The following is a 27,611-nucleotide window of genomic DNA, read 5'->3' on the forward strand; positions in this document are numbered from 1 at the left end:
ATTGTAAGCCTCTCAAAGGCTAAGAACTTCATGAATTCCTTGGTGCATGTGAAAGGCAAACAAGACAAGGGACATATCCCTGGTACTTCCTACAGTCTTCAACTGGCTCCATTTTCTCTCACAAAGCATCATCCCAGTGGTTCATATATTTTAAACTCAGTGTTTCTTAACCAAATTCATTTGTCCCCATATGCCTGTTCCCGTCCTCCTTTTATTGGCTCTGCAGAAACCCAGGACCTGAAGAAATCCAACCCACCAATCCTGAAACTCTGCTGTGTCTTACCATGACCTCTTTTTGCTCCAAGAAATAAGTCCCAGTGAGAGAGTACGCTAGCTATGGCAGTTCAGTCCTGGCTCTCTCAATGTTGCAGTGAGCAGTTCATCCCCATCCTTGCTGCCTGACAGGCTATGTCTGAACTTTAGGCCTTTCCAAATATCTGAGCCACTGCAGATAGGGTTGCTTCCCACGGTAAGCCAGGCCTGCAGAGAGGCCTCTTCCATAGGACAAGACAAACTCTCTAAAATGGCTTTATTTCTGCAAAAGAGCATGAATTTCATTGGAGGTAGTTTTATCACTGTGACCCAAAACATCTAGGAGAAGAGAAAAATTCTCCACAGGAGCCAAGAAAAAGATTGCATCATGCCCAGAGAGAGGGGGCTTGAAGGAACTCATAGAATTTGGAATGTAAAAAATCTATACCTCCTGAAAAATAGGCTGAGGAGGCTCAGGCGAAGCCGTGATGCTCCATACTGCCTCAAAATTAGACCATCTGGAGATCAGAGCAAGATGTTCCTTTCCCTGCACGCTCTCCCCTGACTTTGTGAGTCTCATTTTCCCCAGGCCTAAAATGAGATTGGACTAGGTAAAGGCTATGGGTCCTTCCAGCTGTTGATGTGTAATCCTTAAGTTGAGTAGGATCACAGAAGACCCAGCAGTGGAAAACTATCTTGGGAATCAATTATAATCTGAAATTCTAGTTACACCACTTACTAGGTATATGCCCTTGGAGCAAAATTGTTTTTAAGATTTCAAAGCCTCAGTTTTTCTTATCTGTGGAATGGGAGTGACAGGTTACCCTAAGTGTTAAATGAGAGAAGAGTGTTGGCACAGCATTTGGTGCATAACTGTACAAAATAGAAAACGCTGTTATTACTATAATTAAAATGGGCTGGGTGCAAAGTGTGGTTGAAGGTTTAAAGAAAGTCTGACTAATCTGTCTGAAGTCGAGCATATAGCAAAAAGTTGAAGACAATTTTGTAGAAAATCAGGACAATAGAGGATGTTTAATTCACCAGGTGGCCAAGAGTACCCACAGAACGATACCTGTGCAGGAACAAGGCTGGCAGGGGAGGCCTGCAGGATGATGCTGACCTCCAGGACATGGTGGGCAACTGTCCACCTGTTACCCAGGCTCAGCCCAGTTCTGCTCTGCCCTGTTCTCTCTCGGTGGATCTATCAACTAGAAGCCCAACTGAGAGTAGATAGTTTGTTCTAAGTTCTGAGGACAGAGGCATCAATGAACAAACAGAATAAGCAGGGTCCCTGCTCTCGTACAGCTTAAACTCTAGAAGGAGGTTCAGACAACTAAACAAATTGGGAAGCTAGAATTTCAGGGTCCGGTAAGTGCTATAAACTCAATACCACAGTAGAACAGGACAGAGAATTGTCCACCAGGGTCTACCCCTTGGCCAAGTACCTACACTTTCAAACACAACTTTCTCTTTCTTCAGCTTTCTATCACAGGGAGTTAGAGGAGGCTGCTCTTTTTACAGGTGAGGAAACTGAACCCCTGAGAAAAATGACCATGTAATGAATATCACATGATCAGTCAGAGCCATGCCAGGTGACCTCATTCTAAGCAGAAAAGTCAAAAATATCCTGGATGAATGATTAAATCCGGCGGGTGTGGGGAGAGCAAGTAGCAAAAGAGTATTATGGTAGGATCCCATTTTTACTTTTTTATATGGATTAATGTTCTCATACAAGGACAAAAACCTAGAGAAATGGACCCAGAACTGTTTATACTTTTTATTACCTCTTGAGAATGAGACTAAGGGGGACTCTTATTTCCTGCATTAAATATTTCTGTACTCCCATTTTTACCCCGTATACAGATTGCAGAATCACTTGAATCAAAGTGTAAAATATGATATGTCATGAACTATGTAATGTTTTGAACAACCAACAATAAAAATAAATAAATAAATAAATAAATATTTCTGTAATGCTTAAATATTATATATTACTTTTAAAAGATGAAAAATATTTTTTGTAAAAAGAAAAAAGAGGATGTCAGAGAGTACAAAGTTGGAGACATACAAATTTGGAGCCCTCCTTAATAAAAGACAACCTGAACCAGGTAGGAGAAAATGACAAATCCAAAGAAAGCCAACTGGCCCAGCTGATTGTGTTTTCTTCAAGCACAAATGAGCCTAGAGGCCGAGAATCATTTGGTGTGGTCATTGGAGTTTTCTGAGCAGCAACTAGAAGCTGCTTTTCCCACTGATATCATCCTTCTGGAAGTAAAATATTACTATAAAACAAAAGGCCAGAGTTAGGCTATTTGTGTCCATAGAATAAAGTGATGAGTGGGACATAGTCTCATCAGAGGGATGAGTGCCACTAATTCCATATGCAATTTCATGAAATCCTCCTAGTCACAAAAGAAGAGAGAGTTAGCCATGAAAAGAATTATCTGGCCCAATTCCTTAAATTTACAGTGGATTAGATCTCAGCCCCCAAAATAACTGAGGATTCTGAGTCTCTTATGCCCATGACAAGGTTCCCTAAAATCCAGTAAGTGTGCCAATGATAGTGTGCGAGGTAAATCGCAATGAATTTTATTTTGGTAGGAGATTTACCAATTCCACTATAATATTAATAATGTTTAAATTGTTTAAGATAAAAGTCAAATTAAAAAATAAATAGCAGGTCAGGTCTCAGACATTGACCAACCAGAATAGTAAATGAGAATAGTTCAGATTAGCGAATGAGACAAAGAATGGGACTTTGGAGGTCTGGCTTTGTCATAGGCTACCAGGGCGTCATCTGTGAGTCTTTTCTAAGTCACAAGGAAGAATGTTTCTTTGCAGTAAGCCATTTCCCAGAACACAAAAAGATATGAGTTGTACAATAAAAAAGTGATAATTCTCCAAAGCATTAATTGGTTGGACTAAGGAACAAAAAACACATCAGAGAAGATGGCCTTTAAAAAAAATGATACTGAGAAGACTGAATATCCATGTGTAGAAGAATAAAAACAGATCCCTCTTATCTAGCCCTGCATAAAAGTTGACTCAAAATGGATCAAAGACTCGGGAATTAGACCAAAAACTTTGCAACTGCTAGAAGAAAACATAGGGTCATCATTTTCAACATATTGGTGCAGATGCCAACTTCCTTAACAAGACCCTTAAAGCTCAAGAAATAAAACCAAGAGTCAGTAAATGGGAAGGCATCAAGTTAAAAAGCACAGCAAAGAAAATGAGGGCATGAAGAGAAAATCTACAGAATGGGAGAAAATATTTGCCAGCTATTCTTCCAACAGAGTATTAATATCCAAAATATAGAAAGAACTCAAAAAAAACTTACCATAAAAAAAACTAATAAAAACAACCCAATCGATAAATGGGCAAATGAACTAAACAGACACTTCTCAAAGGAAGAAATATAAACAACCAGCAAATATATGAAAAAAATGTTCAATATCTTTATCTATCAGGGAAATGCTCATCAAAATTATACTGAGCAGGTCGAGGTGGCACACGCCTGTAATCCCAGTGGGTTGGGAGGCTGAGAGAGGAGAATTGTGAGTTCAAAGCCAGCCTCAGCAAAGGAGAGGCACTAAGCAACTCAGTGAGACCCTGTCTCTAAGTAAAATACAAAATAGGGCTGAGAATGTGGCTCAGTGGTTGAGTGCCCCTGTGTTCAATCCCTGCTACCAAAATAAATAAATAAATAAATAAATAAGAAACTACATTGAGATTTCACCTCATTCCAGTTAGAATGGCAATCATAATGAATGCAAACAATAAAAAGTTCTGGAGAGGATGTGGATAAAAAGGAACACTTATACACTGTTGGTGGGATTGTAAATTAGTACAATCACTATGGAAATTGGTATGGAGGTTACTCAAAAGACTAGGAATATAATCTCCATATGGCCCACCTATACACTCACTGATATTTACCCCAGAGAATTAAAATCAGCATATTGAAAGCAATACTTGCATACTCATATTTATAGCAGCACAATTTACGATAGCCAAGCTGCAGAACAACCTAGTTGTCTGTCAATAGATGAATAAATAAAGAAAATCCAGTATTTATTAAATAAATGAATAAATAAATAACAGTATGTGAATCAAGCAAAACTTGTGGCATGTTATGCAAGTGGTTCATTCGGGTTTGGAGAAAGTGAAAACTATCGCAAGGACTTGTGAAACTGGGCCAGTTCTGAGCAAGCCTAACTTTAAATTTAAACCCAAATTGCTTCTCTGGTGGCTCAGGTACTCACAGTCTTCAATTCCCTCCTTATGTTAGAATGACATCTGTGACTTCCAACATTGCCTTATGGACAATAATTCCTCTAATAATATTTATAATTAATAAGGTTAGCAAATAAGGTGTAGTTGGAGCTTATGTGAGGAACTAGGCTAAAAGCTCTGGATGTATTAAATATTTATCTTTATAGCAACCCTATGAAGTAAGTACTATTATCATCTCCATTCAGGGATAGACTAAGGTAGTAATCTTACCAACTTGGGACCCCTTTAGGCCACCTTGCCAATCCAAGTGCAAATGAAGGATGTTTCATATGAGAAAGACATACAAACTCCTCCAGGGATGTGGTGGGGCAGGATGTGAAGAAGAAAATAAAGGTGCTCACCCCAAATGACAGCCTTTCCCAGTGGGGAAACAGAGGTGGGGGGAACCTGTCAACACACTTCCCCCTCATTTCTGCTGCCCAAAATCCTGATTTCCTTTCCATTGATCACCATGGGATTTATGAAGAAACATGAGATTAATAAAGATGTTGGAGTTGAGTGCAATTTGATCTCTAGACCCAGGTGGCTGAGGCAGAAGAACTGAGTGTTCAAAGCCAGCCAAGGCAACAGAGGCAACATGGCAGACCTTGTCTCAAAAAAATAATAATAATAATATTGAGCAAGAAATAAAATGGAAAATTTTAAAAATGAACAAGAAAGGATAGGGAAAGAGAAATCAAGAGAGCAATAAAGAGGGAAGAGGAGAGAAAGGAAAACATAAGCCTAGTAATAATTAGTAAACACTAAACACAGGTCAACCAGGAACTCACTGTATGAGCCTCCTCTGGACCACAGTCTTCTCATCTGTAAAGTGGATGAGTAGCTTGCACTAGATGACTTTTAAGATCTCTCTCAGGTCTGCCATATTGGAGGTAATGGAAGGTCAAAAAACAGAAAAGAAGAAGTAAATGCTAAGGAGGAATGATGAAAGGAGGAGGAAACCAGAAGAAAAGAAGGCATCTTCCAGAGCAACTGGAATCTGCTTATCTTGTTGCAAAAAGGAGGAGGAAGAAAGCATCAAGAACTTCAGCAATTAAAGCTTTCCTCCTCTCGCAGCCAACTCCATGCCTCCCTCTGGTGGGGCCCACGGCTGATGGTGGTTTACAATCAGCCTAAAGTGATGTGTACAGAACAGAGGCCTGAATGAATCCTGATCTCGGAGGCAGGATGCTGCCCTGTTCCCTCTGAGAAAAGAAGGTTGCCTGGAGGGTCTTCCTCCTCCAAGCCCAACAATATATCTATTGTTATGATTAGCATATTCCCAAGCCCTGGAAGATATCCCAGTGAAATGACTAGAAATATGTCCCAAGAAACCCAAAATTGCAAGATTGTCACATTGTGCCTGCTAAAACAAACCCTGGGGACCACCAAAAGGAGAAAGTCACAGGAAACAGATCTTCCAAGGGCATCTTCTCAAAACCACTGCCTCCAACCACCCTCGTCTAACTGCCAATGGGGCTATAATCCAACCCAAAAGATTCAGCATGGACTGGTACTCAGTCCTATTAGCTAATCTCTTTGTGATTGTTTGAGCCATCTCAGGCCTTCAGACCTTTGAAGACAAACACTGCCTTCATTGATTGAATGTTCCTTGATCCACACAGTGAAATCCATCTGATATTTGATCAATGGGTAAAGTAATTCTAATCTCTGTTCTCATAATATCTCTTCTGTTACCTAACAGTTTAGTCTAACATTCTTTTATTTATTCTACTGCCCCTATTTTCAAGTCCAACCTCTCACTGGCCAGAGGAGACAGAAACTAGTAGTTACCTGCCTCAGAAAACTCATGCTGCTGGAGACCTGCTCAGCTCAGAAATTGACCCCCGTGATGAAGTGTGTAGATAGTGTCACCATATAAATGAGAGCTGCAGATGAAACTATGCAAATCATAGATAATTATTCATTTAATATATAATGTATACTAGGTTCTTAGCTAAAAATTTGGTCTGTGTTTTTTAAATTCTCCCCAACTGTTTCTAGAATTAGCCAGGATTCCCAGTTGATGGAAGAGAAAACTGAGGCTCAGAGAGGTTAAGCAACTTTCAAGAAGGCACAAGCATTCAGTAGAGTTACGGTCCTATCACACACCCCAGATGTCATCCTTACAGCCTCTACTTGAACATTTCTGATGGCCAGAAATCCAGCATCTACCTAGGCAGCCTCCCCCGCTACCAGGGGACTGTCATGGTCAAAATATTCTTTCCTTACAAGTATCAGGCAGCTGTACCCTTTGAAAGTCAGACTTGCCTTTCCTGGTCACTTGGAACAGTCCATGGGCTTTAGAAGGTGCCTAAACTATGGAATTAGAATGATCTGGTTCCATCCCTGCCCTGCTACCTACTAGCCAGGTAACTTTGAACCAAGTCACTTTCACCCACATGCTTCAGTGGCTTCGTTTGTACAATAGGAATACAAACGCATGCATCCTCTATGTACAGTGTCTTGGAGATGAAAAAAAAAATCATATTTGCAGAGGGCTTAGCTCAATGCCTGGAAAAATAGAAAAATACTCAAGATCATTATTTTATTAAGTTTGTTCCCTCTTCCCCACAACAGCCCAGCAGACAGATCCCTTCTGCCTGAATCTTTTCTGAGCCAAACACCCACAGAGTCTTTCATTATTCCTTATAGGTCAATTTCAAGTTTGTTTACCAGCCCAGTTGTTCCTTTCTGGACCTGATCCAGCTGTTAATGTCCCTCTTAAAATGCAGGACCTACAACTGAATACTATAAATTAGCCAAGATTTAAAGTACAGCCCACATCCAGTATTTCCTGCTCAGGATTATTTGTTTTCACCTAGGCTGGGCTAAAATTTTAGTGAAGAATATCTAAACCAATGAAGAGATACTTTAATTTTTATATTTGCAAAAAATGGCTATCATACTCCATGGTTTGTATGTGCCTGGCAACTGTGATTAGCCCTTATAACATATGTTCACAGGTAGTTCCAACAATCTAGGAAGGGGGTCTCTTATTTCCCTTATTTTACTGATAAGGAAACAGTTGAAGGAGTTAAGTGACTTGCCCAAGGTCACACAGCTAGTTAAGTGACACAATCAACATCAGTCAACATCAGGCCCACCATGCTATCCCCACCTCCCATTTTAAGCATTTAGAAGATATAAGGGTTTTCAGGGATGACATGTGACACAAAGCAGAAGACAACAGCAAAGCAATTTAATCCTCAAAGAGATGCAGGGCATGAAGCAATGTTGGGCTTCTGAACAACCTATCACAAAGATGTCCCCATCTGCCCCCTAGCGTGTCCCCACATCTGTGGCTCCATGGGCAATATGAGTCAGTGAGGGAAAGAGGGAAATGTAGAAGCAGTCTTTCACTTTCTTTCACTTTCACTTCTCACCACTGCCTTTGGTCTTTGCCTGTAACAGACTCTGTACTACGAAGAATTTATTTTCTTCCCCGCCCGCCCCCTGCCAAGTTGCTGGTCCTGGGGGCTAGGAGGGGCACTGGTAGAGCCTTTCTGCCTCAGAAATATTCCTACCCTTTGACTCAGCACTTTTGCTTCTAGGACATGAACAGAGGTTTGTCACCAAGGGGGTTTTTCACAGCATAATTTATAACCACTAAAAATTGAAAACGGTATAAATGGCCATCCACAGGAGGATAGCTAAGTGAACACTAAAGCAGCCACACACCGGCATATGTAGCAATTTAAAAGTGTGTTTCTAAAGGTTTAATAATGAGAGGAAATGCTCACTTAGAATCTTTGGTTCATAAAAAAGAAGGAAACAAAAACTGATTATGATCTATAGAGGGGAAAAAATAAACCTAAAAAATAATCAACCAATATGTTAACAGTAGGTATCCGGATAATGGGATTTCCAAGTGGGTTTTATTTTTTAATTTGAACTTCATTGAATTTTTCCAATGTGCATTTATTGCTTTAATCATCAGAGGAAAATGATGTTTTCTTAAAGGGTTGAAAGAATCTGGTCTGAGGGCAGCCAGCCAGCTCGTGAAGATCAGGTTTCCACTGGACAAGGTCCATCTGTGTAGCAGCAATTACTACTCTGTTACCATCAGATCATCTTAATCCTATTGATTAAAATGCCAAAGTAATGCTATTAATTTACTACTTAAGTGGTAAATTACTAAGAGCAAAGCAATAGAATTACCTGAGACTGCTGTGCGACTCTTCTAGGTGTGTGAGTGGGTGGACTCCAGTCTCCTCATAGACTCCAGTGTGGCACACAAAGAAACCCTGTAGAAGTTCATATATTTATTCCCTATCACAAAGCCTAGCTCAACCAACTCTCTTTAAATCAATAAGAGTTATATTGAACATCTACAATGCACCAAGTACCAAAGTAAGCACTATAAAAAAATATTTGTTCTTTCTAACAATGTGGTGAGAGACAAATATTATTCTATTTTACAAACATAAAAGCAAAGACTTAGGATAAGTTCCTTGTCCAAAGCCACATAAGTAATACATGGTAGAGCCTGGATTTAATCCCTGAGACCACCTGCTGAACCCTGGAACATACACTATTTCAGCCTTCCACCAAAAAATGAGTTCCTGTTTGCTTCGTATCTTCCACTTTCATTGACATGGTGGGTTTGGGTGTTTCAGTTCTGGGGATCCAACCCAGGGCCTCACACATGCTAGGCAACAGCTCTACCGCTGAGCTACACCCCAGTCCTCGACATGATTTCAACTTGTATTTTACAAGTTCACACAGAGGGTACCTACGCTTTATGGGTGAGGAAGCTGATGTTTAAAATAACAAGGGATCATAAGGGAAAGAATCACAATAGGTAGAAAGAAGTCATACTCAGGATGTCTGCCTCTGCACCCAGAACTTGTCCCAGTCCTTGAGTCACTTCCCTTGGCCTCTGTGACATGCAAAAAGAAGCAGGAGGGGCCAGGGTTGTGGCTCAGTGGTAGAGCGCTTGCCTGGCATGTGTGAGGCACTGGGTTCCATCCCCAGCACCATATAAAAACAAATAAAATAAAAGTTAAAAAAAAAAAAAAGCAGGAGGCAGTGGGAACTTGGCTCTGATCTTGTCCCCCTGAGCTATAAAGAGGTGACCCTACTAGGGAATCCTAGAGGCAGGAAGTGAAGAGGAATAAAACCCCAAGATGAAAAGACTTGATATCTTTTCATTTGAAAACAGGAAGGGGCCCTGGACATAGCACCTTGCTCTTCCAACATCAGACATCGATCTTCTTTCCATCTCATTGAATCCTACTAGCTGTCCATAACACCTCTCCTGAATTCTCCTAATACTCCCATGGCTTCCCGGGGACTTTGTATAGAAGCTTATACTACACCACAGAGGAGCAGAAATCTAAAACAATGCATATTTGAGTTGAGTGAGCTGTTCTAGCAGATTTGAACAGCTGTTCCAAAGCCTCTGCCAAAATTCCACCTCAGCTGGATTCACGTATCGACTCTGCCTCCATGTCACCTTGGTTCAGTCGACCTCTCTGAATGTCAATTTCCTTATCTGAAAAAATAGAGAAGAACATGGTTGATGTTCCTTAAGGTTGTTAGGAGGATTAAAAAGCTCCTAGGAAAAGGTTCTTAACTCTGTGCGTGGCATCTAGAAACTACTAGACCATTGACAGCTATCACTATTCTCAGTTCATCTCTGAGTCATCTCTTGCATATATAAACCAGAAATGACAGTCCCTACTGACCTTGCAGGGCTGTGATATACAGTCATTAATTAATAGCAGATGGTCAACAAACTTTTGTTGTTGTTGTTGTTGTTGTTGTTGTTGTTTTTAATGCACAAGGTGACTAGGTCCCTGAAGTCTGGCCCTTCTACCCATCTATTCCCAAGACTTTGGAACCTGATGCATGAGACAGATTCTACCCTACTGAGAATAGCGGTAGCTTTGATTCTGGATTGGAGATTCAAGGGAATCACCAATTTGGAGAACTAGAGACCTGGATCTTCCCTACCATTCTATGTTAATATCCAAATACCTGCTTCAGCGAAACCCTCCTAACTCATCGGAAAGTGCTCACTTTCTGAAGACCTGTCCCTGAGCTTATTAAAGTCAGCTTCGAGTTTTGCTGAAAATTGCTCTTTCTACAATTTAAGATCCTTTCCTCCTTGGTGCCTAGCAAGGATTAGTTGTTTTCTGGACACCATCCTTTGCACCATAATCTTCTGAATGTTTGAAGACCACACAAACTTCATTCCAATGAAAACCACTGGAGGGGATCAGTGGCACCATTTGTGCGGATGCATTTCCCAAGGGTTTACTGCAGTTTGGCTTTTTTATACTACAGGTTAGAAATAGTGTAGACTTGGGAGGGGAAAGTGATGTACTTTTTCCTAATAGGCCCAGAGAGGCAAGATCATATTTGTCTTCACAGAGATTTTCCTCTACTAGTTGGAACGTCCCTGGGAAGCAACGGTTATCACATGTTCATCATTGATAAAGGTAAAAGAGAAGGCTGTGAGGGCAGGTGAACCTGGATAATCTATTTAATCCTATGAATCTCAGTTTGTTCATCTGTAAAATGGGAATATGATACCCAACTCACAGAGTTATTGGGGAGATTAAATATTATTACACACAAAACTGTTAGTATAATACATGGCACTTCAGAGCCACTCAATAAGGACTAGCAGTTGTTGTTTTTATTTATATCCTGCTCTAGCACCTAGTACTTGAACACATAATAGGCATTCTGTAATCATTTTGTCATTATTATTATTGTTGTTGTTGTTATTTTGAATATATAAGTAAATAAAAGAAATAATAAACTAAGATGGAATGATCATTCCCTCAGAGTGCCTTTTAAAGTTAACAAATCTGAAAAAGAAGAGTTTCTTTCCACAGCATTTGTAAAAGCACTGTGGAAAGTGCTTTTACCATTCAAACAATGCCTTCCCTTGGTAAAGACTGAGACTATTTTAAGGATGAGAGAACTGGGACAGAAAGGGGTAAAATGAAAGGCAGTTGAATTCAGAGAAATGTTGATAGAATCAATTTAATAAATAGTCAAGAAGGTTTACCCAACCCCATGCTTCATTTGGGGGGGGGGGGTGGCCAGGTGGTCAAGCAGGTGTCTCAGACACATTTAGAGATCCCCCCTTAAGTTATGCTTGAACCATCCAAGACCCCAAGCAAGTCCCTCATCCTCCAACGGAGCCTTATCACCATCATCTGCACATGGAAATGCTATCACAAGGAGGTTGTGGGGATCAAAGACCGTTGTGGATGTGAAAGTGTCATAGAAATGGAAAGTGTTATATGTTGTGCAAACGATTGCCACATGGCTCCCAACCCGTACTTTCCAATTCTCTCCTGCTCCAGATTCTCTCTTGTAATTCCAAAAAGTCATGGGAACATTTATAACATGAACTGGAGCAGCTCCTCAGAGGGACTTCACAAATCACTATCACTTGAAAGAAGCAATAGACTGTGGTAGTTAATCGTGTGGGCTTTAGAGACCAGTTGACTCATGGACTTGCCATTCACCAATTGCAAGATCTTGGCTAAATATCTGAAAACCAATGTGTCAGCCTCCTCGTCTATAAAATGGGGATAATGATGCCATCATGGGGATGACTAGGAAGATTACATATGGTAACGTATGGAATGTGTCCAGCCCATCGTGAATTCTCAGTGGTAGCTAGCTATTCCTCTCATTGGCTGATCCAGTGTCTCTCCATCTATTTTGATGCTATTACAATTTCTTCCCATTATTTATACCCCTCCCGAGGCTTCAAGTGACCAATCCCTGCTGATCATTGTCATTGTTTTTCCCAAAACTTTTTGTCCAGAAGCTCTGAGCTCCATCCTCTGCAAAGATGCATTTCTGTAGTGTGATTTATCTGATTAAAAAGAACGCTGCATTGAAGGTAATGAGAGCCATTTGCTTTCTGTCCAGCTCGTGGCATGCATGCTAATTACGCAGGGCCTGCTAAGAGCTTTTACTCAGGCAGAATAAGCCCCATAGGCCTGGCCTCCAGCACTCACACCTTTGGAAAACCCCCAGGACCCCTCACGGTGTACCACATGGGGGTGCACAATGCAGATAGGCTTGCACTGAGAGTTTTTTCACCAAATGATCAGACTACAGAATGGCAATGAAAGTCAGAGGCACAGGAAGATTTCCCCAAATGAGACATATAGGGGCAATCAGGGCCAAGTGACATAGTTGTTGTAGGATTATAGGGAGTGACGTTAGAGGCAGGAACACGGAGTTTATGAACAGACATATAGGTCAGTTGCCCAAGTCATTGCATAGGAAGGCTCAATTCTCTTAGGGAAAATAAAGAGAGAGAGAGAGAGAGAGAGAGGACTTCTTCCCTACTTTCCCACCTTAGATTTCCCCAGAGGACATTAAGTATTTTCCCTAAGGGGTGAAGGGTACCAGGAACAGAGTTCAGGGCTTTTTTTGACTCCATCCAAACACATTACAGATGCCACATGGCTTCACAGCTAAATCTGGAATTATAGGTACATAGCAACTAGTCAACAAAATCTATGAAGCCATGATCATGCACCAGGCTCTGTGTTTCATGAAAACCATGTCTACAAAGAGCCCAAAAAGAAGACTGTGGGACTCGTGCTTTGGGTCTTGTCTACACAAGACCTTGCTTGACACCCTGATTCTGAGGAAAAGGAAGATTACTGAACTGAAGGTTGCCCTTGAACCAGAAAAGACTGAAGGCTTCCATGCGTCTAGGCTTGGCACATACACATGGAGTAAGGGGAAAGGAGACAAGAGGAAAGAAAGCATCAGTGCAGCATGGAAGACCAGAGCTGGGCAGGTCAAATCACCACTCAATCAAGCCTCGACTTTCCTATGTGTAAAATAGGAACAAACATCTCCACTTCTCAGGCTGTTTGGAGGATGAAATGAGACAAAATACATAGTGGGAGCCAGGTGCAGTGGCGCATGCCTATAATCCCAGCAGCTCAGGAGGCTGAGACAGGAGAATCCCAAGTTCAAAGCCAGCCTCAGCAAAATCGAGGTGCTGGAGCCAGGATTATGGCTCAGTGGTAAAACGCTCGCCTAGCATGTGTGAGGCACTGGGTTCAATTCTCAGCACCCATACTGAGGATTAAACTCAGTGGTCTAGTGCCACTGAGTTTAATCTTCAGTATCCCCCAATATGTGTGTGTGGTGGTGGGGGGGTGGAGTGTGTCTTTTAGAGTGCCTAATAGGAATAGTAGGTGCTCAGTTGTTATTATTTCTTATCACTAAAGAAGAAAAACCAAAATGAAGCTTTGGGGAAATAAAATGGGTTGTATGAGAGGTAGAGTCTCCTCTTCAGACAATCTACAAGAAATTCCTACCCTGAAGAGTGGGGCTTGAGGCTCTAAGATGCAGTAGCAAGGCCAGGACTCAGGGAAGACAAGTGAGGCACCAAGTTTAAGGACACACTCAGCCTGTGGTCCCTGCCAGGGCACAGTTGGTACTTGCACAAGCCTGAGAGTTTTCATGGAGTTTTGCTAGGCACCTCATGCACCTCATTCTATTGTTGGCCCTGCTTTGTGGGGTACATAAAATAAATCACAAAACTTATTCGTCTAGAGGGATAGACTAGAATTGATGATAGCATAAGGGATCCCTAGAGAATCTGGGGCAGAAGCAGATAGAATCTCAAGGTTCCTGCCAACTCCAAGAATCCAGGATTGTATTTTGCTATCACAAGAGAATCATGTTAAAGTGCATATGCTCCTTACCCAGAGAAGGCCCCTTGTAGGAGGAGATTCAGCTGTGGAAGGGAGAACAAGAAGGAGAGAAGAGTGTCTTGTTCCCTAAGACCTGGGGCTCAGAACTGTGACACTGTGCTCCCAGGGGTGCTGAGCAGATCAAGAAGTAAGAGTAATAAAATGTCAGGCACGCCCCTGCCAGCCTAAGCCCCTTACAGAAATCAAATAAAATCAGAATTGCACAGCTGGCTGGGGGAAGCCAGATGTTGATCTGATGATAAAACTCAGGCAAGAACAAGGGTAACCAGCCAGCCCAAGCTGCACGGCAAGTACCAACCAGGAACAGGAAACTGGTTCCTTCCATAAGACCAAGAGAGCCACTCTGGCTTAGCTCCACCTATCCCCAGGGGCCTACAGCACCTAGTCCTCTACCCTCCAATTCCTTTCCCAAAAGCAGAGCCCCTGCAATGGAGCAGGAGAAGTCTTTCTCCCTCAAATGCCCAACTTGAACAAGGCCATATGTTGGATCTTTTTAAAATTACACAGAAACTAATATCAGCAAAATTCAAAGTTTCTCTGATGAATCCGCCCCACCCCTGCCTCCTAAATACTGCCTTCCTCCTCCAAAATACCAGAGCGGTCCAGTTACTCCACTTCAAATAGGTGACCACCTCTTATAATGATTGCTAAAGTACCTAATCTATTCTGTCCACTGAACAAAAAATAATTAGAGGGCAAATGTTATTCAACAAATGATTACGGATTGCTACTACATGCCAGGCACCAAAAAAGACAGACAAATTCCATCCACCTGGGGCACTTTTTCTGGTAGGCAGTAACATATTTAACCTGAACCCACCCTCATATGCTTATGCATACAAGGAGTGCTGAACAAATCAAAAGAGTCATAGGATTTTGGAGCAAGAGAGCCCATGGAAGCCACAAGTGCCACTACTCCCCAGCACAGGGCCTTGGCAGAGACTGATAATCTATCCCACTATTCCTCCCTCTGGTTCAGCCCCAGAATCCTTCTCTGAGCAGTCAAGACCAGTGGTATCAGCGCTCCAGGTAAAACTATTTGCCATGCCTGACCTAATCAAAAACTGCCATTTACACTCAAGGAAACCGAGGTCCACCTAGGAAAAGTAGTGGGACTAAGTTCACAGAGAAAGTTGGACATCCATCCAAAGCTACCCAGGGTTCCTGGTTCCTACTTCAATGCTCTCTGCTCAATTTCACGGCCACCTTGATAGTTGTGTATTAATAAAATGCCCAGGGTGACCTAGAGCAGGCCCTCCAACAACGCTGGACTAGTTGACCAGGCATCCTCAGCACAGAAAAATTCCAGTTCATTGAGTACCTCCCTGCCGAGGCAAAGCGGGTCAAGTCAGAGGACAAGCTGCGTGGAAACCAAAGACACTGACCATTGGGTGGTGTCTTTGGAGGACCCATTCCCCAAGCTTGGCCAGGCCACGGTTCAGTTTAACCAGATGACAGATGAGACATCAGATTGAGTATTGTTACCATAAATGGGTTGAGGAAGGATAACCTTACCTGAACTTTCAGACATACCATAAGGACACAGACCAGAGGGTCCCATCCTTGCAACTCCTGCGGACACTAGTGCTCCATCTTCATCAATTACCATTGTCCCTACCTCCCCATGTCTTGTACATGCATCAAACTTCTTTCACTTTTCCAAGTTCTCTCACCTCTAGACTTTACACAAGCAGCTCCTTTTACCTAAAGCAAACTTCCTCTCCTTTTTCTCCAAGCCAAGTCCATACCAAGCTTCAAGTTTTGCCACAAAAGCCATTGCACCTCCAAACCCTCTTGGACTCACCCCCAACCCCCATCACTGCCCTTCCATCCACAGCAGTTGAGTGCACAACCTCTAGGCACACCCAATTCCTCAGTAACAGCACAGCGCATGCCTCAGACATCTCCTCGGTCACACTCTCCTCTTCCTCCCCACTTCCTGCCTCCTTTCCTCCTCAGTCTCTAGCCCCATAAGTCCCACCTCTGGTTACCCTCAGCCTCTCCGTCCCTCTTCTGCCCCTCACCTATCCTTCCCTTCCTCTTCCTACCTGACCTCCAGGATTTCCTACCCAAAGTGAACGAGGCCAGTGGAATCTGGGAACAGCCCTGCGAAGCCAGAGTGGTCCTGGCAGGTGTGATGCCCTGGATGGTAGAATTAAAATCGTTACTCCCCACTCTTTTGGCAAACCTCAGTTCATCTGAAATTCACATTGACAGTTTCACATTGACTCTCTGTTTCCAATTGATGTTGTAACTGGAGAATGAGAATCTGAGCATCGATCTGGCCTTTCTTCCACCAAATTCTTGAGAAATCAGTTGGCTCACTGGAGAGAGATCTTGAGACTGGATGAGAAAGAAACAAGATAAACATATTTCCCCACAGGAGTTCAGGCAAAGTCAGATTCTCAGACCAGATGCATGAACAATAAGAGAGAATATTACAGATTCATAAAATGCTGGCTTACAACTAAATGACTCTTAGGAGATCATCCCAATCCCCTCACTTTATAACATTGGGAAGCTGGAAGACAAGAGGGGAATTGGCTCACCCAAGGTCACACAGTCCCCACTTCATGACAGCCCATGGCCTCTGTCAAAATCTGTTCCTAAACCTTTCTGTGGTCTTTGTCATGATTCTTTAAATACTACACTCTCGATGTGACAAATCCCAACTAGAGGTGACAGCCATCTAATGGTCCACCCAATGTACCTATCACCATAAGCCGTCAGTGAGGAACAGAAAACTTGATCCCAGAAGTCCTCGCTGTCCTTCAAAGATTACTACTAATCAAAGCTGTCTAAACTGAGCCTGACCCACCTATGACGTTCAGTAATCCCTGAAACAATTTGTATCATTTCCAAATACTTTCATAAGGTCAGAAAATCCTAGTGAGTGTTTGCTTTCTCAGATTCATTCCCAGCTTCTCTGCTCAGCATCTCAGAGTCTAGGAGCAAATGCTTAAGACCAACAGAGTTACAAATGTGTCTCAGTGTCCCCTGATGCGTGTTTACTCTACACAGAGGCACAGAACACAGATGCCCTATAGGTGGAGGGAGGCTTAAAATAATCCTGTGCAAATTGTACTGTCTAAATATAGGATTATCAAGTGAGGGAAACGGCTATTTTGTCATTAAAGGAGACCCTTTGTATTTCACAGGGGAAAACATTGGGGAACTTTTGAACCAGAACTGTGAGAAATGGGGTGGGGGTGATTTATCATCATTGAATATACACAAATAACATTGAGTTATTATTGAACCCATCCTCTTAACCATCATTGCATCTAAACAAGTGTCAGTGAGGTGTCAGTACGTCTCTAACGCCTTCGAACACTGCTGATCTTCCTTTGAGCAGCCTGCAGATTCAGGACACTGACAAGAGGCAGCAACAGCCCAGCATCTTAAATGCTTCTCTTGTTGCCTATTCTCATGACACTTGCTATTATTGTTATCTTCTATTACAGGAAGTGACACAAGTTTTCCACTTATGAGTAGTAAAATGTAGTTTCCTTTTTTACAAAGAAAGAGTGTACATTTAACAGAAGTGAGACCATTTAATTTTTTTTTAAGTGAAGTAAATAGTAGAGGTGGTACACAAACAGAACATGAGTTATAAAATGATCACGGAAAACCACTGGTAAATGATACATGGGAAAGTCTGGACCAGAGAATCTCAAAATTTCAAAGAATTCTGCTGTGAATCTCTTAACAAAGGATCCTTTGGTATCTGGTGATTGTATCTTCTCCATTTTCAAGTGTTGTCAGTCAAAGCTGTGCATGTCGGGATCACTAGAAGTCAGATGTGTGTTTTGATGATCTGGGATACAACAGGATCTAACAAGCTTCAACAACAAATAATAACAGATACAGTTATCTGATCTGTGACAAAAGTGCCAAAAACATACATTGAAGAAAAGACAGCCTTTTTAAGAAATGGTGGTGGGAAAATTGGTTATCCATATGTAGAAGAATGAAACTAGATCCTTATCTCTCACCCTCCGTAAAAGTCAATTAAAAATGGATCAAAGACCTAGGACTTAGATCAGAAACTATACAACTCCTAGAAGAAAACATAGGGTCAACTCTCCAATATATAGGTGTACACAATGACTTTCTCGATAGGACTCCTAAAACTCAGGAAATAATGCCAAGAGTTAATAAATGGGATGGCATCAAGTTGAAAGCTTCTGCACAGCAAAGGAAACAATTAGGATATGAAGAGAGAACTTACAGAATAGGAGAAAACCTTTGCTAGCTATTCTTCTGACAGAGGATTAATATTCAGAATATACAAAGAACTAAAAAAAAACCAACTTAGAACCTAATAAATAGGAAAATGAACTGAACAGACTCTTAAGAGATCATCCCAATCCCCTCGATTTTGAAAAGAAAAAATACAAATGGTCAACAAATATATGAAAATATGTTCAACATCTTTAGCAATTAGGGAAATGCAAATCAAAACTACACTGAGATTTCATCTCCCACCAATTAGAAAGGCAGCCATCAAGAACACAAACAATAATAGATGCTGGAACACTTCACAGAAGAAGAAATACGATCCATCAACAAATATATTTAAAAAAATGTTCGACATCTCTAGCAATTAGAAAATGCAAAATAAAACTACACTGAGATTTCATCTCCCTCCAGTCAGAATGGCAATTATCAAGAATACAAATAACAATAAATGTTGGTGAGGATGTAGGAAAAAAGGTACACGCATACATTTCTGGTGGGATTGCAAATTGGCGCAACAACTCTGGAAAGAAAGATGGAGAATCTTGGAATGGAACCACCCTTGACCCAGTTATTCCACTTCTCAATATATACACCCAAAGGGCTTAAACTCAGCATACTATAGTGACATGGCCACATCAATGTTTATAACAGCTCAATTCACAATAGCTAAACTACGGAACCAACCTAGGTACCCTTCAATAGATGAATAGATAAAGAAAATGTGTTACACATACTCAATGGAGTACTACTCAGTGATGAAGAATGAAATTATAGTGCTTGCTGGTAAATGGATTGAACTGGAGACTATTAGGCTAAGTAAAATAAGCCAATCCCCCAAAACCAAAGGCCTAATGTTCTCTCTGATATGCAGATGCTGACCCACAAGAGGCTGGAGGTGGTGGGGAGGGTTTCACTGGATTGGACAGGGCCAAATAGGGGAAAGGGAGAGGGGGATGGAAATGGGAAAGACAATAGACTAAATCAGACATAAGTTTTCTATGTTCATATATGAATACCCGACCAGTGTAACTCCACATCATGTACAACCACAAGAATGGGAAGTTGCACTTCATGTATATATAATATGTCAAAATACATTCTGGTGTCATGTATAACTAAAAAGAACAAATTTTAAAACATAGTAATGAATGCTGGAAAGAATGTGGAAGAAAAGGTACACTCTACAATCTTGATGGAGTTGTAAATTAGTACAACCACTATGGAAATCAGTATAAAATTCCCTCAAAAGGCTAGACATAGGGCCACCTATGACCCAGCTATGCCATCCCTTGGTATTTATCCTGAAGAATTAAAGTCACCATACTACAGTGATAACGTGCACACCCATCTTTAGAGCAGCACAATTCACGATAGCTAAACCACAGAACCAGCCCTCTGATCCTTGGAGGAATGGATAAAGAGAAGGTGGTACATATACACAATGGAACTTTAGTCAGTCATGAAAAAACAAGAATGAAATTATGTCATTTGCAGGAAAATGTATGGAACTGGAGACCATTTTGTTAAATGAAATAAGCCAAACTCAGAAGGTCGAGGGTCTCATGTCTTCTCTCTCATGGGGAAGCTAGAGAAGAAAAAGGTAAAGAGAGGTTTTGGGGGGAATCTCATGAAAATTGAAGGGAGATTAGTCGAGGAAAGAATCCAGGAAGAAGGAGGAAAGAGAAAGGGGAAATATCGGGGAATGATATTGGCCAGATCATATTGTCTTATTGTGGCATATATGAATACGGAACAACACACCAAATCCCACCATTATTTACAGCTACAGTGCACCAATAAACATATGGAAAAAAAGAAAATTAAAAAACAAATAACAATCATAGTAGCTATCCTGATTTACAGTCTTCACCATTTACAAAAGGCCTTTCCTTATGTTGTAGCATTTCTATAAGTCAGCTCTTGAAAATCTGAATTCTTATCCCTTCTCTCATTAAAGTTCTGTGTGGCCGGGCGCGGTGGTGCACACCTGTAATCCCAGCTGCTCGGGAGGCTGAGGCAGGAGGATCTTGAGTTCAAAGCCAGCCTCAGCTACTCAGTGAGGCCCTAAAGAACTCAGTGAGATCCTGTCTCAAAATAAAATATAAGAAAGGTCTGGGAATGTGGTTCAGTGGTTAAGCATTCCTGGATTCAATCCCTGGTACCAAAATGAATCAAGAAAGAAAGTGCCATGCGACCCGAGCCAGTTATTTAACCTCTCAGAGTCCCCTCCAGTTCACCTCAGCATCAGGATTTTCAGTGAGCCAATGGCCAGGTGACCAGACTGCAAATACCTTGCTGCAGATGCGTGAGCTAGAATAACTAGAGGACTCGGCGGCAGCAGTGGAGGATCCCAGTATTAAATGGCACGTTATGCTAATAGCAAACGGTCTGGGATAATTGGGGACGAATCCATTCTCCCACTGTACCGCCTAATAGGATTCAGGCTTATGAAAGAGGCCTCAGAGCCAAGAGATGGCTTGTGCTCTAGTAGCTGCTGGGAGGAGTGCTATGTCCCCGAATCTGATTATCAAACTGCCACTATGAAAGAGGTTCTAGGGGAGAATCAGAAGCAGAAGAGTCTCACATCACCCACTGTGTGCCTGGACTCCTTTGCTCCCCAGAGCTGCAGAGTGGCCAGGAGTCTCCTGCTGAATAGGGAAAGGCTGAAACTGTGGTGCTGATAGCACTGGGCCTGAGAGAGGGCTTAACCATACAGGTCCATGGTGCACCTGGGAGCAGTGTGAGAGTAGAAGCCCTCAGGCTGGCTCTGAACTGTTACACACACACACACACACACAGCACAAAGAAGACTGTGTGGAGGGCCTCCTGTGTTCCAAGAACTGTCCTGGATATTATTTACAGTGCTATTTCAGATACTTCTTGTATGAAGCTAATGTGATAGATGAGAAAACTGAAGTTTAGAGAGGTTACTTCGCTTTCCCCAGGTAACACACCTAACTAATAACTGAGGTAGAACTGATTTCAAATCACCTGTTCTCTTCTTCTTCTGCGCTATCTTATATCTCACAGTACATTTAAAAACAAACACACCGAAGATACAAAATCTACAAAGGCATTTTATATATTCAGACCGTATACCCCACATACAAACACAAAAATGCCCATACGAAATGCCACCCTTATCACAAACACAGGTATCCATAGTTTTGCACATATTTATGTAACAATCCACCGCACAGCCACAAACACTCCTGTGCATGCTCTAACCCTGGCACACATACTGCACGTCTGTCCATTTGTACACATAACATACATCATACCCAGGACACCTAGAAACCTACATCTCAGAAATTCACCTGCCTCCATAGTCACACACAGAAAAATGCACCTTTCCCTCATCCTGTCCATCAAAACTAGCTCTTCAGGGTATGCATAAGGTATCTTCAGATTGTCTAATCCTAGAATACCTTCTGAATCTTCAAAAGAATACCAGATGGTGTCAGTGTTTTCATGACTGTGTAAAATAGTGTCATTATTTTTAAATCGTTAATCCATATATAAATATTTATGAACGCTTCCTACTAGCCAGGATATTTGATTAAAGTGGCATCTTATTCATTCATTCATTCACCGGGCAATTACCGAGCTCCAATTAAGTGTGAGACATCATGGTAGACACCGTGGGGGGTTAAGAGAACAAATAATAAATAAAACCACCACGATTTCCACTCTTGTAAGACAAGCACAAATACTGATGCTGCAAAGTGACCTGGCTTGTGCCTTGACGGGACCTGCTAGAGGAGGGATGAGCCAGGAGAGGGGGACAAGAGAGGGTCTTCTAGTCCTAGAGAACAGGGACCGTTGGCGTCCTCTGGGGAAACTGGGATCTGGAAGGGCAAGTTTGGGAAGGAAACTGTGGCAGTCACAGGTGGACTTGAGGCACAGGGCCTGCAGGTTTTTGCAACTGAGGAAAGAGGCCTTCAAGGGAGAGCCCAGAGTCAAGATAGAGACGTGTAAGTCGTCCTTTAGAGCAGACCCCTTGAACACTTACAACTGAGGAGATCAGAAAGGGAGTTGGTGTGAATAACAAGTTGAGAAGGAATCCTTGGGGACCTCCATGTCCTACTTAACTCCCTGACACACCTCTCTCCCCATGCTCCCTCCAACACATCAGCCCGCAAGCACAGAGCTCTGGGTTGCACCTGGCTCCGGCTCTGCCCTGGGGGTCATTTCAGGATTAGGAGAGTTCAGTGGCCCAAGCAACCCAACGATTGTTCTTCAACCTGGAGCCTCGGATCTTGACTTTTGTTGAAATCTGTGCACCTTTGAGAGGTTGTCAGGTGGAAGGTCACTGTTCCTAGACATGAGCGATTCAGACTGTGAGGATCTGAAACTGCTTTGCTGAGGGGACAGAAACAATGTGAGGTGTTCCCAGGAGTTTGAGTTCAAAGTACCCAACTCTTGAGACAAAGACCACTGACTTACTCTGGAATGTACGTTAGTTTCTTCTGTGAGCTGGGTCTCAACTTTTCCAATTAAGCACTTTTTAAAATGCATGTTGCATGAGATAGTAGCCCTAGAAGCACACACATATAAATTTGTTACAAGCTCTGTGTAGACCTGAGGTGAGGATGCCTGGTTCAATTTGTATTGCCAAATGCATTTGACATTGGCAACTTTTTTTTTTTTAACTCAGTGATTCTAAAAGGACACCTTGGGGAGAGAGCCTGGATAATTCCCTGTCCAAGGTTCGTTCAGCTATCTGCTCCATGGACCTATGAGAGGGCAGATACCCAGGCAGAGGCTGTCAAAGGGTTAACCCTTCAATCTCACCCCCTAGGGAAACACAGCAGCCAAGTGTGATTTCCTCCAAATCCCAGAGATGACACCTTACAGGAGTCAGTAGTTTCTCAGCATCAGTCAGACACTTGGCTGCCTGCCAGAATCCCACAGTGGTTTATATTTGGGTTGGGTAAACAATTTAGCCTGGGCCGTCCTTCATTAGAGACCATATGACTGTTTCTGGGGCTAGAACACTCCAGAGGTTCCACAGGGCCGGACAAGGCTGGGATCTGATCACCACAGAAAAAAGGGTCACCGTTAACCTTTGCTTTTCTCTTGCTCTTCTTAGCCTTGCTGCTTCTAAGGAGGCTGAAGCTGCCCGCTCTGCGCCCAAGCCGATGTCACCCTCGGATTTCCTGGATAAGCTGATGGGCAGAACTTCTGGATATGATGCCAGGATCAGGCCCAATTTTAAAGGTAGAGGGGAAAAAAATTCCTTTCAGATCCATAAGAAAATGCTTTCCCAAATTACAACATGGTATTTATGCAGATGGTAAAATCCCATGACTCTTTCTGTACCCAGGACAGACATTGCTCATCAATTCAGTCTCCTCAGCCTCTTCTCCCACCAAGCCCAGACAAAGCCTCAGAGAATCTGACTCAACTGTACTTCTGGCTACTAGAAGTCAATAAGTACATTAATATCTATTTGCTACCTCTGGTGTAGACAGAGGATAAACACAGAATGTGGAAAAATAGTTTCTAGTTTTGGCTCAGGCACAAATTTACTCTTTGGGGGCGGAGGGAGTACCAGGGATTGAACTCAGGGGCACTCAACCACTGAGCCACATCCCCAGCCCTATTTTGTATTTTATTTAGAGACAGGGTCTCACTGAGTTGCTTAACACCTCGCTTTTGCTGGGGCTGGCTTTGAACTATCGATCCTCCTGTCTCAGCCTCCAGAGCTTCTGGGATTACAAATATGCACCCCTGCACCCAGCTACAAATTTATTCTTGAATAAGCCACTCCCCCTCTCTGGGAGACGTGATTGGCAACACCTGCAGCTTTTAAAACATATGCTTTGTGGAGCTTTGGGGTTATCATCAGGTGCCCCAAAATGGAGAAACAAGAGGGTATAATCATCAATTCCACCTCACCTTTTCCCAAGCAGCTCCACTTCCATCTGCTTTGGATAAAGGTCTTCCAACTCAAATTCATCTACTGAAAGGTTCCCACGGAAAAAAATAGGGGGTGTGCAGACCATAGACAAAATGAAGTGCAGTCTTCTCTGAATGGAGAGGCCTCCCCTAAGTCCCAGACTGCAGGTCCTGTAGGAATGTTGGCCCCGTGTTACTAAAGAACCCAGTAGTCTGAGAAGAACCAGAAATCAAGATCTATGTGAGACTTCCTAACATCTAAAACATGTCAATTCAAGTGAAGCATGTTTGTGACCTAGATACACCTGTGGTTTGTCAAATTGCAAACTCTAGTCCAGGCGATCTGAGAAGGTTCTCTGAGCTCTCATAGGGCCTTGAGATCTCAATGTCTATAACAAGAGAACAGTTCTCAATGTCTACTGAGGCCTTGAAGGTGTAATCACCTTAAACTGCCTCGTTCAAGTCTGGGGGTCTTAATGACCTTCCTCCTAGCACCCCTGCAAAAATCTTACTCCAGGGACCTGCAGGTCAACCTCCAAACCAACTCCTGATTCCAGATGCCCTTCCTCAGCTCCTCTGGGCTCCAGTTCAAGAGCAAACAAGGGATGTGACAGCTGTAATGGCTTTTTGATATTGGCTCAGGTTGCCCCTGTTCTCTGAGTCCCCTTCTCAGAGGGCTCTATCCACAAGTCTCTGCAAATAGAAAACAGTCCATGAGATGCACTCAGGTTTGTGTTTGCCCCCCCCCCCAACCCTGTTCACCTTAACACTCCTACACTACCCCTGCCCCTGCCCCTTGCCTCTGAGGCCATATTTTCCATCATCATTAGCAAGACGGGTGAGTCAGGCCTGAGGTTGCAGGCACAGAATAGTTGACCCAGTCCGTTGACCCAGTTCCTTCACCAGGGTCACAATCTCAAATACTCTGATGGGCCAGGCAAGAATTTCTCATGAATGAAACAGGATGAGGAGGGAAAAAAAATCAGAAGACGTAATCTTATCGAAGGGTGGCCTCTCTTTAACTCCTGCCTGTGGCTCCTGGCAGGAAGGAATGTGGGCCCTGGGATGCCAGGCCTTGACATAGGACTTAAATCTAGGGTTTTTCCAATATTCTCTAAGTTAACAATTAAGTCACCACCTTTAAAAACATCATTGACTAAACCCAACCCACGGGGAATGGGTTATAAGCCTCCCCACCAGGTCCCATCCTTTACCACTAGAGGTTTCTTAGGAATTCCAGTCCATCACGCCCCCTGGTGGACTCTCTCAGAACTTCATCCTCTGGGGTCACGGTCTTGCTCTCCTGACGAAGATTCCTTCATTTGTTCCAAGTGGGTGTGCCCAGGGTGGGTCACTTATCCCAGCACAGGAAAGGCCCTCAATAAACCCTCCATAAATGAGTGAGTGACCCAATGAGTCAACACATAGGCGAGGTGAAGGCTTAGAGCTGTAAAATGACTTTCCCAATCCATGCTGTCAAGACCAGGGATCTTAATCCAGCTACTATGATTCCCTTCTTTATCCCATGCTTGTTTACTCATTTATTTATTTACTTACTTACTTAGTGGGAATCGTTTTAAGAAATAAAAATTTTATGGCTGGGGATATAGCTCAGTTGGTAGAGTGCTTGCCTCGCATGTACAAGGCCCTGGGTTCAATCCCCAGTACCACAGGAAAAAGAAAAGAAATAACATTTTATTTCATCCAGACCACTGAATCAGGCCCCTTCCCCTTCCCACTCTGGAGCGTCACATTAGGAACTGAAGGACAGGTTTGCTACTTTCTCTGTGGTGAGAGTTTAAAAAGCTGGTAAGAAGCGATATCCCACCCCTGAGCCCCACAATCTCCTTTGCATTTCCACTTAGGCCCAAAAAAGGTTCCCCAAAGGGCTCCTGAAAAGGGCACGTAGGTCAGGCCCCCAACGATCTCAACACATAGGGAGAAGCCAGCATTTTTTTTTTTTAACTCCACAGAATGATTAATCACTCAGCAGCTTCCTTAAGGCATCAGAAATTTCCCAGCTCTTAAAGCTAGGGGTGGCCAGGAACCACAGGCATGGTCCACAGAGCCCAACAGTAATGCAAATTATACTGCAGCTGTAAAGCACTAGAACTGGACTGTAATCCTCCCCCATGTACATGATGAGTGTGACCCTGAATCAATCATTCACTGTATCTGGGCCTCTGTTTTTCAGCATCTGTAAAATTAGCCAGTAGGACTAGGCCTTTCCAGCTCTGATGTTCTGCCTCTTTTTCTAAGAATTCGTGGATTACGATGGCTCCCAGGATTAGGGGCACAGCCCGATGCAAACACTCACACAAAAGCAAAATTAAACTTTAATATTTAATGAAATATATACATTATCCTGCTGCCAAAGGCAGCCTGATTGCAATTTTCTTGAGATAATTTAATTTCAGATTTATGTCAATGAACCGCACCTCCCCATGGGGTCCTTTTGGCAGGCGCCCTCTCGCACACATAAATCAGGATCTAATTTATATGGGCTTCACAGTACCAGACAATTGCAGGGCCTGGGTGGGAACCCTGCATGTCATTTCTAGCCATGGGCAGTAACTCTTTGGGGCATCTTAATGGTATGAGGCTAAATGAAAAGAAAAACCGAAGTCTGAGGCTAAACAAGGGAGAGAAGAAAAAAAAAAAGAACAAGCTTTTGTTTACGTGGAAGTAACAATGAGGCACATTTCCACTCAACGAAGGGGGAGAAAAATAACACAGAGAGCTATCCAGCTAGGAAAAGGGCTCAAGACAGGATGAGCGTCCCCCTACTGGGGGTGCGTAGGTATCAGTCTTGAAAGGAGAGCTGCTGAATTGCCTTGGTCCCCAAACCTGGCTATGCATGAGCATCACCCAGGAAACTCATTGAACAATAGCCTCAGAGCCCATCTCCAGAGATTTGGCATCACCAAGTGTGGGGTTGGGCCAGGGATTCTGCAATATAACAAGTTTCCTGGGTAATTCTACTGCCCATTAGAGTCTGGTCTGCACATTTGTTTTAAAAGCCAAGGATGAGGTAACCTGTAAGAAATCTTCCAGCCCTGAAACTTTGTAACTCTGAAATTCAAAAGGATCTTGAAGCAGAGCAATTTTTAGTGGAGAGCTTCCCTAAAATAATCCCAACCCTCTGGGGCTGAGAATGGCTACCTAGTTCAAGAGCTACTCTCTCTCCAGATGGATAGGGAAACTGAGGCCTGTCAAATGGGAGGG

The 27,611-nt window shown here is 42.7% G+C and overlaps 1 protein-coding gene across 2 annotated transcripts in view; it reads left to right on the forward strand.

The window, feature by feature from the left end:
- Positions 1-27,611, forward strand: part of GLRA1 (glycine receptor alpha 1) — a gene marked incomplete at both ends in the record, with an annotated part of 79,208 nt that overhangs the window by 12,254 nt on the left and 39,343 nt on the right. For both annotated transcript variants that reach the window (XM_081279900.1, XM_081279901.1), the window contains one exon: positions 23,578-23,705. In XM_081279900.1, coding sequence (XP_081136026.1) covers positions 23,578-23,705 — 128 coding nt within the window. The remainder of the gene's footprint in view (positions 1-23,577; positions 23,706-27,611) is intronic.

This window comes from Spermophilus citellus (genome assembly GCF_964194105.1).
Source record: "Spermophilus citellus genome assembly, chromosome: 1".
In the NCBI taxonomy this organism is placed as follows: Eukaryota; Metazoa; Chordata; class Mammalia; order Rodentia; family Sciuridae; genus Spermophilus; species Spermophilus citellus.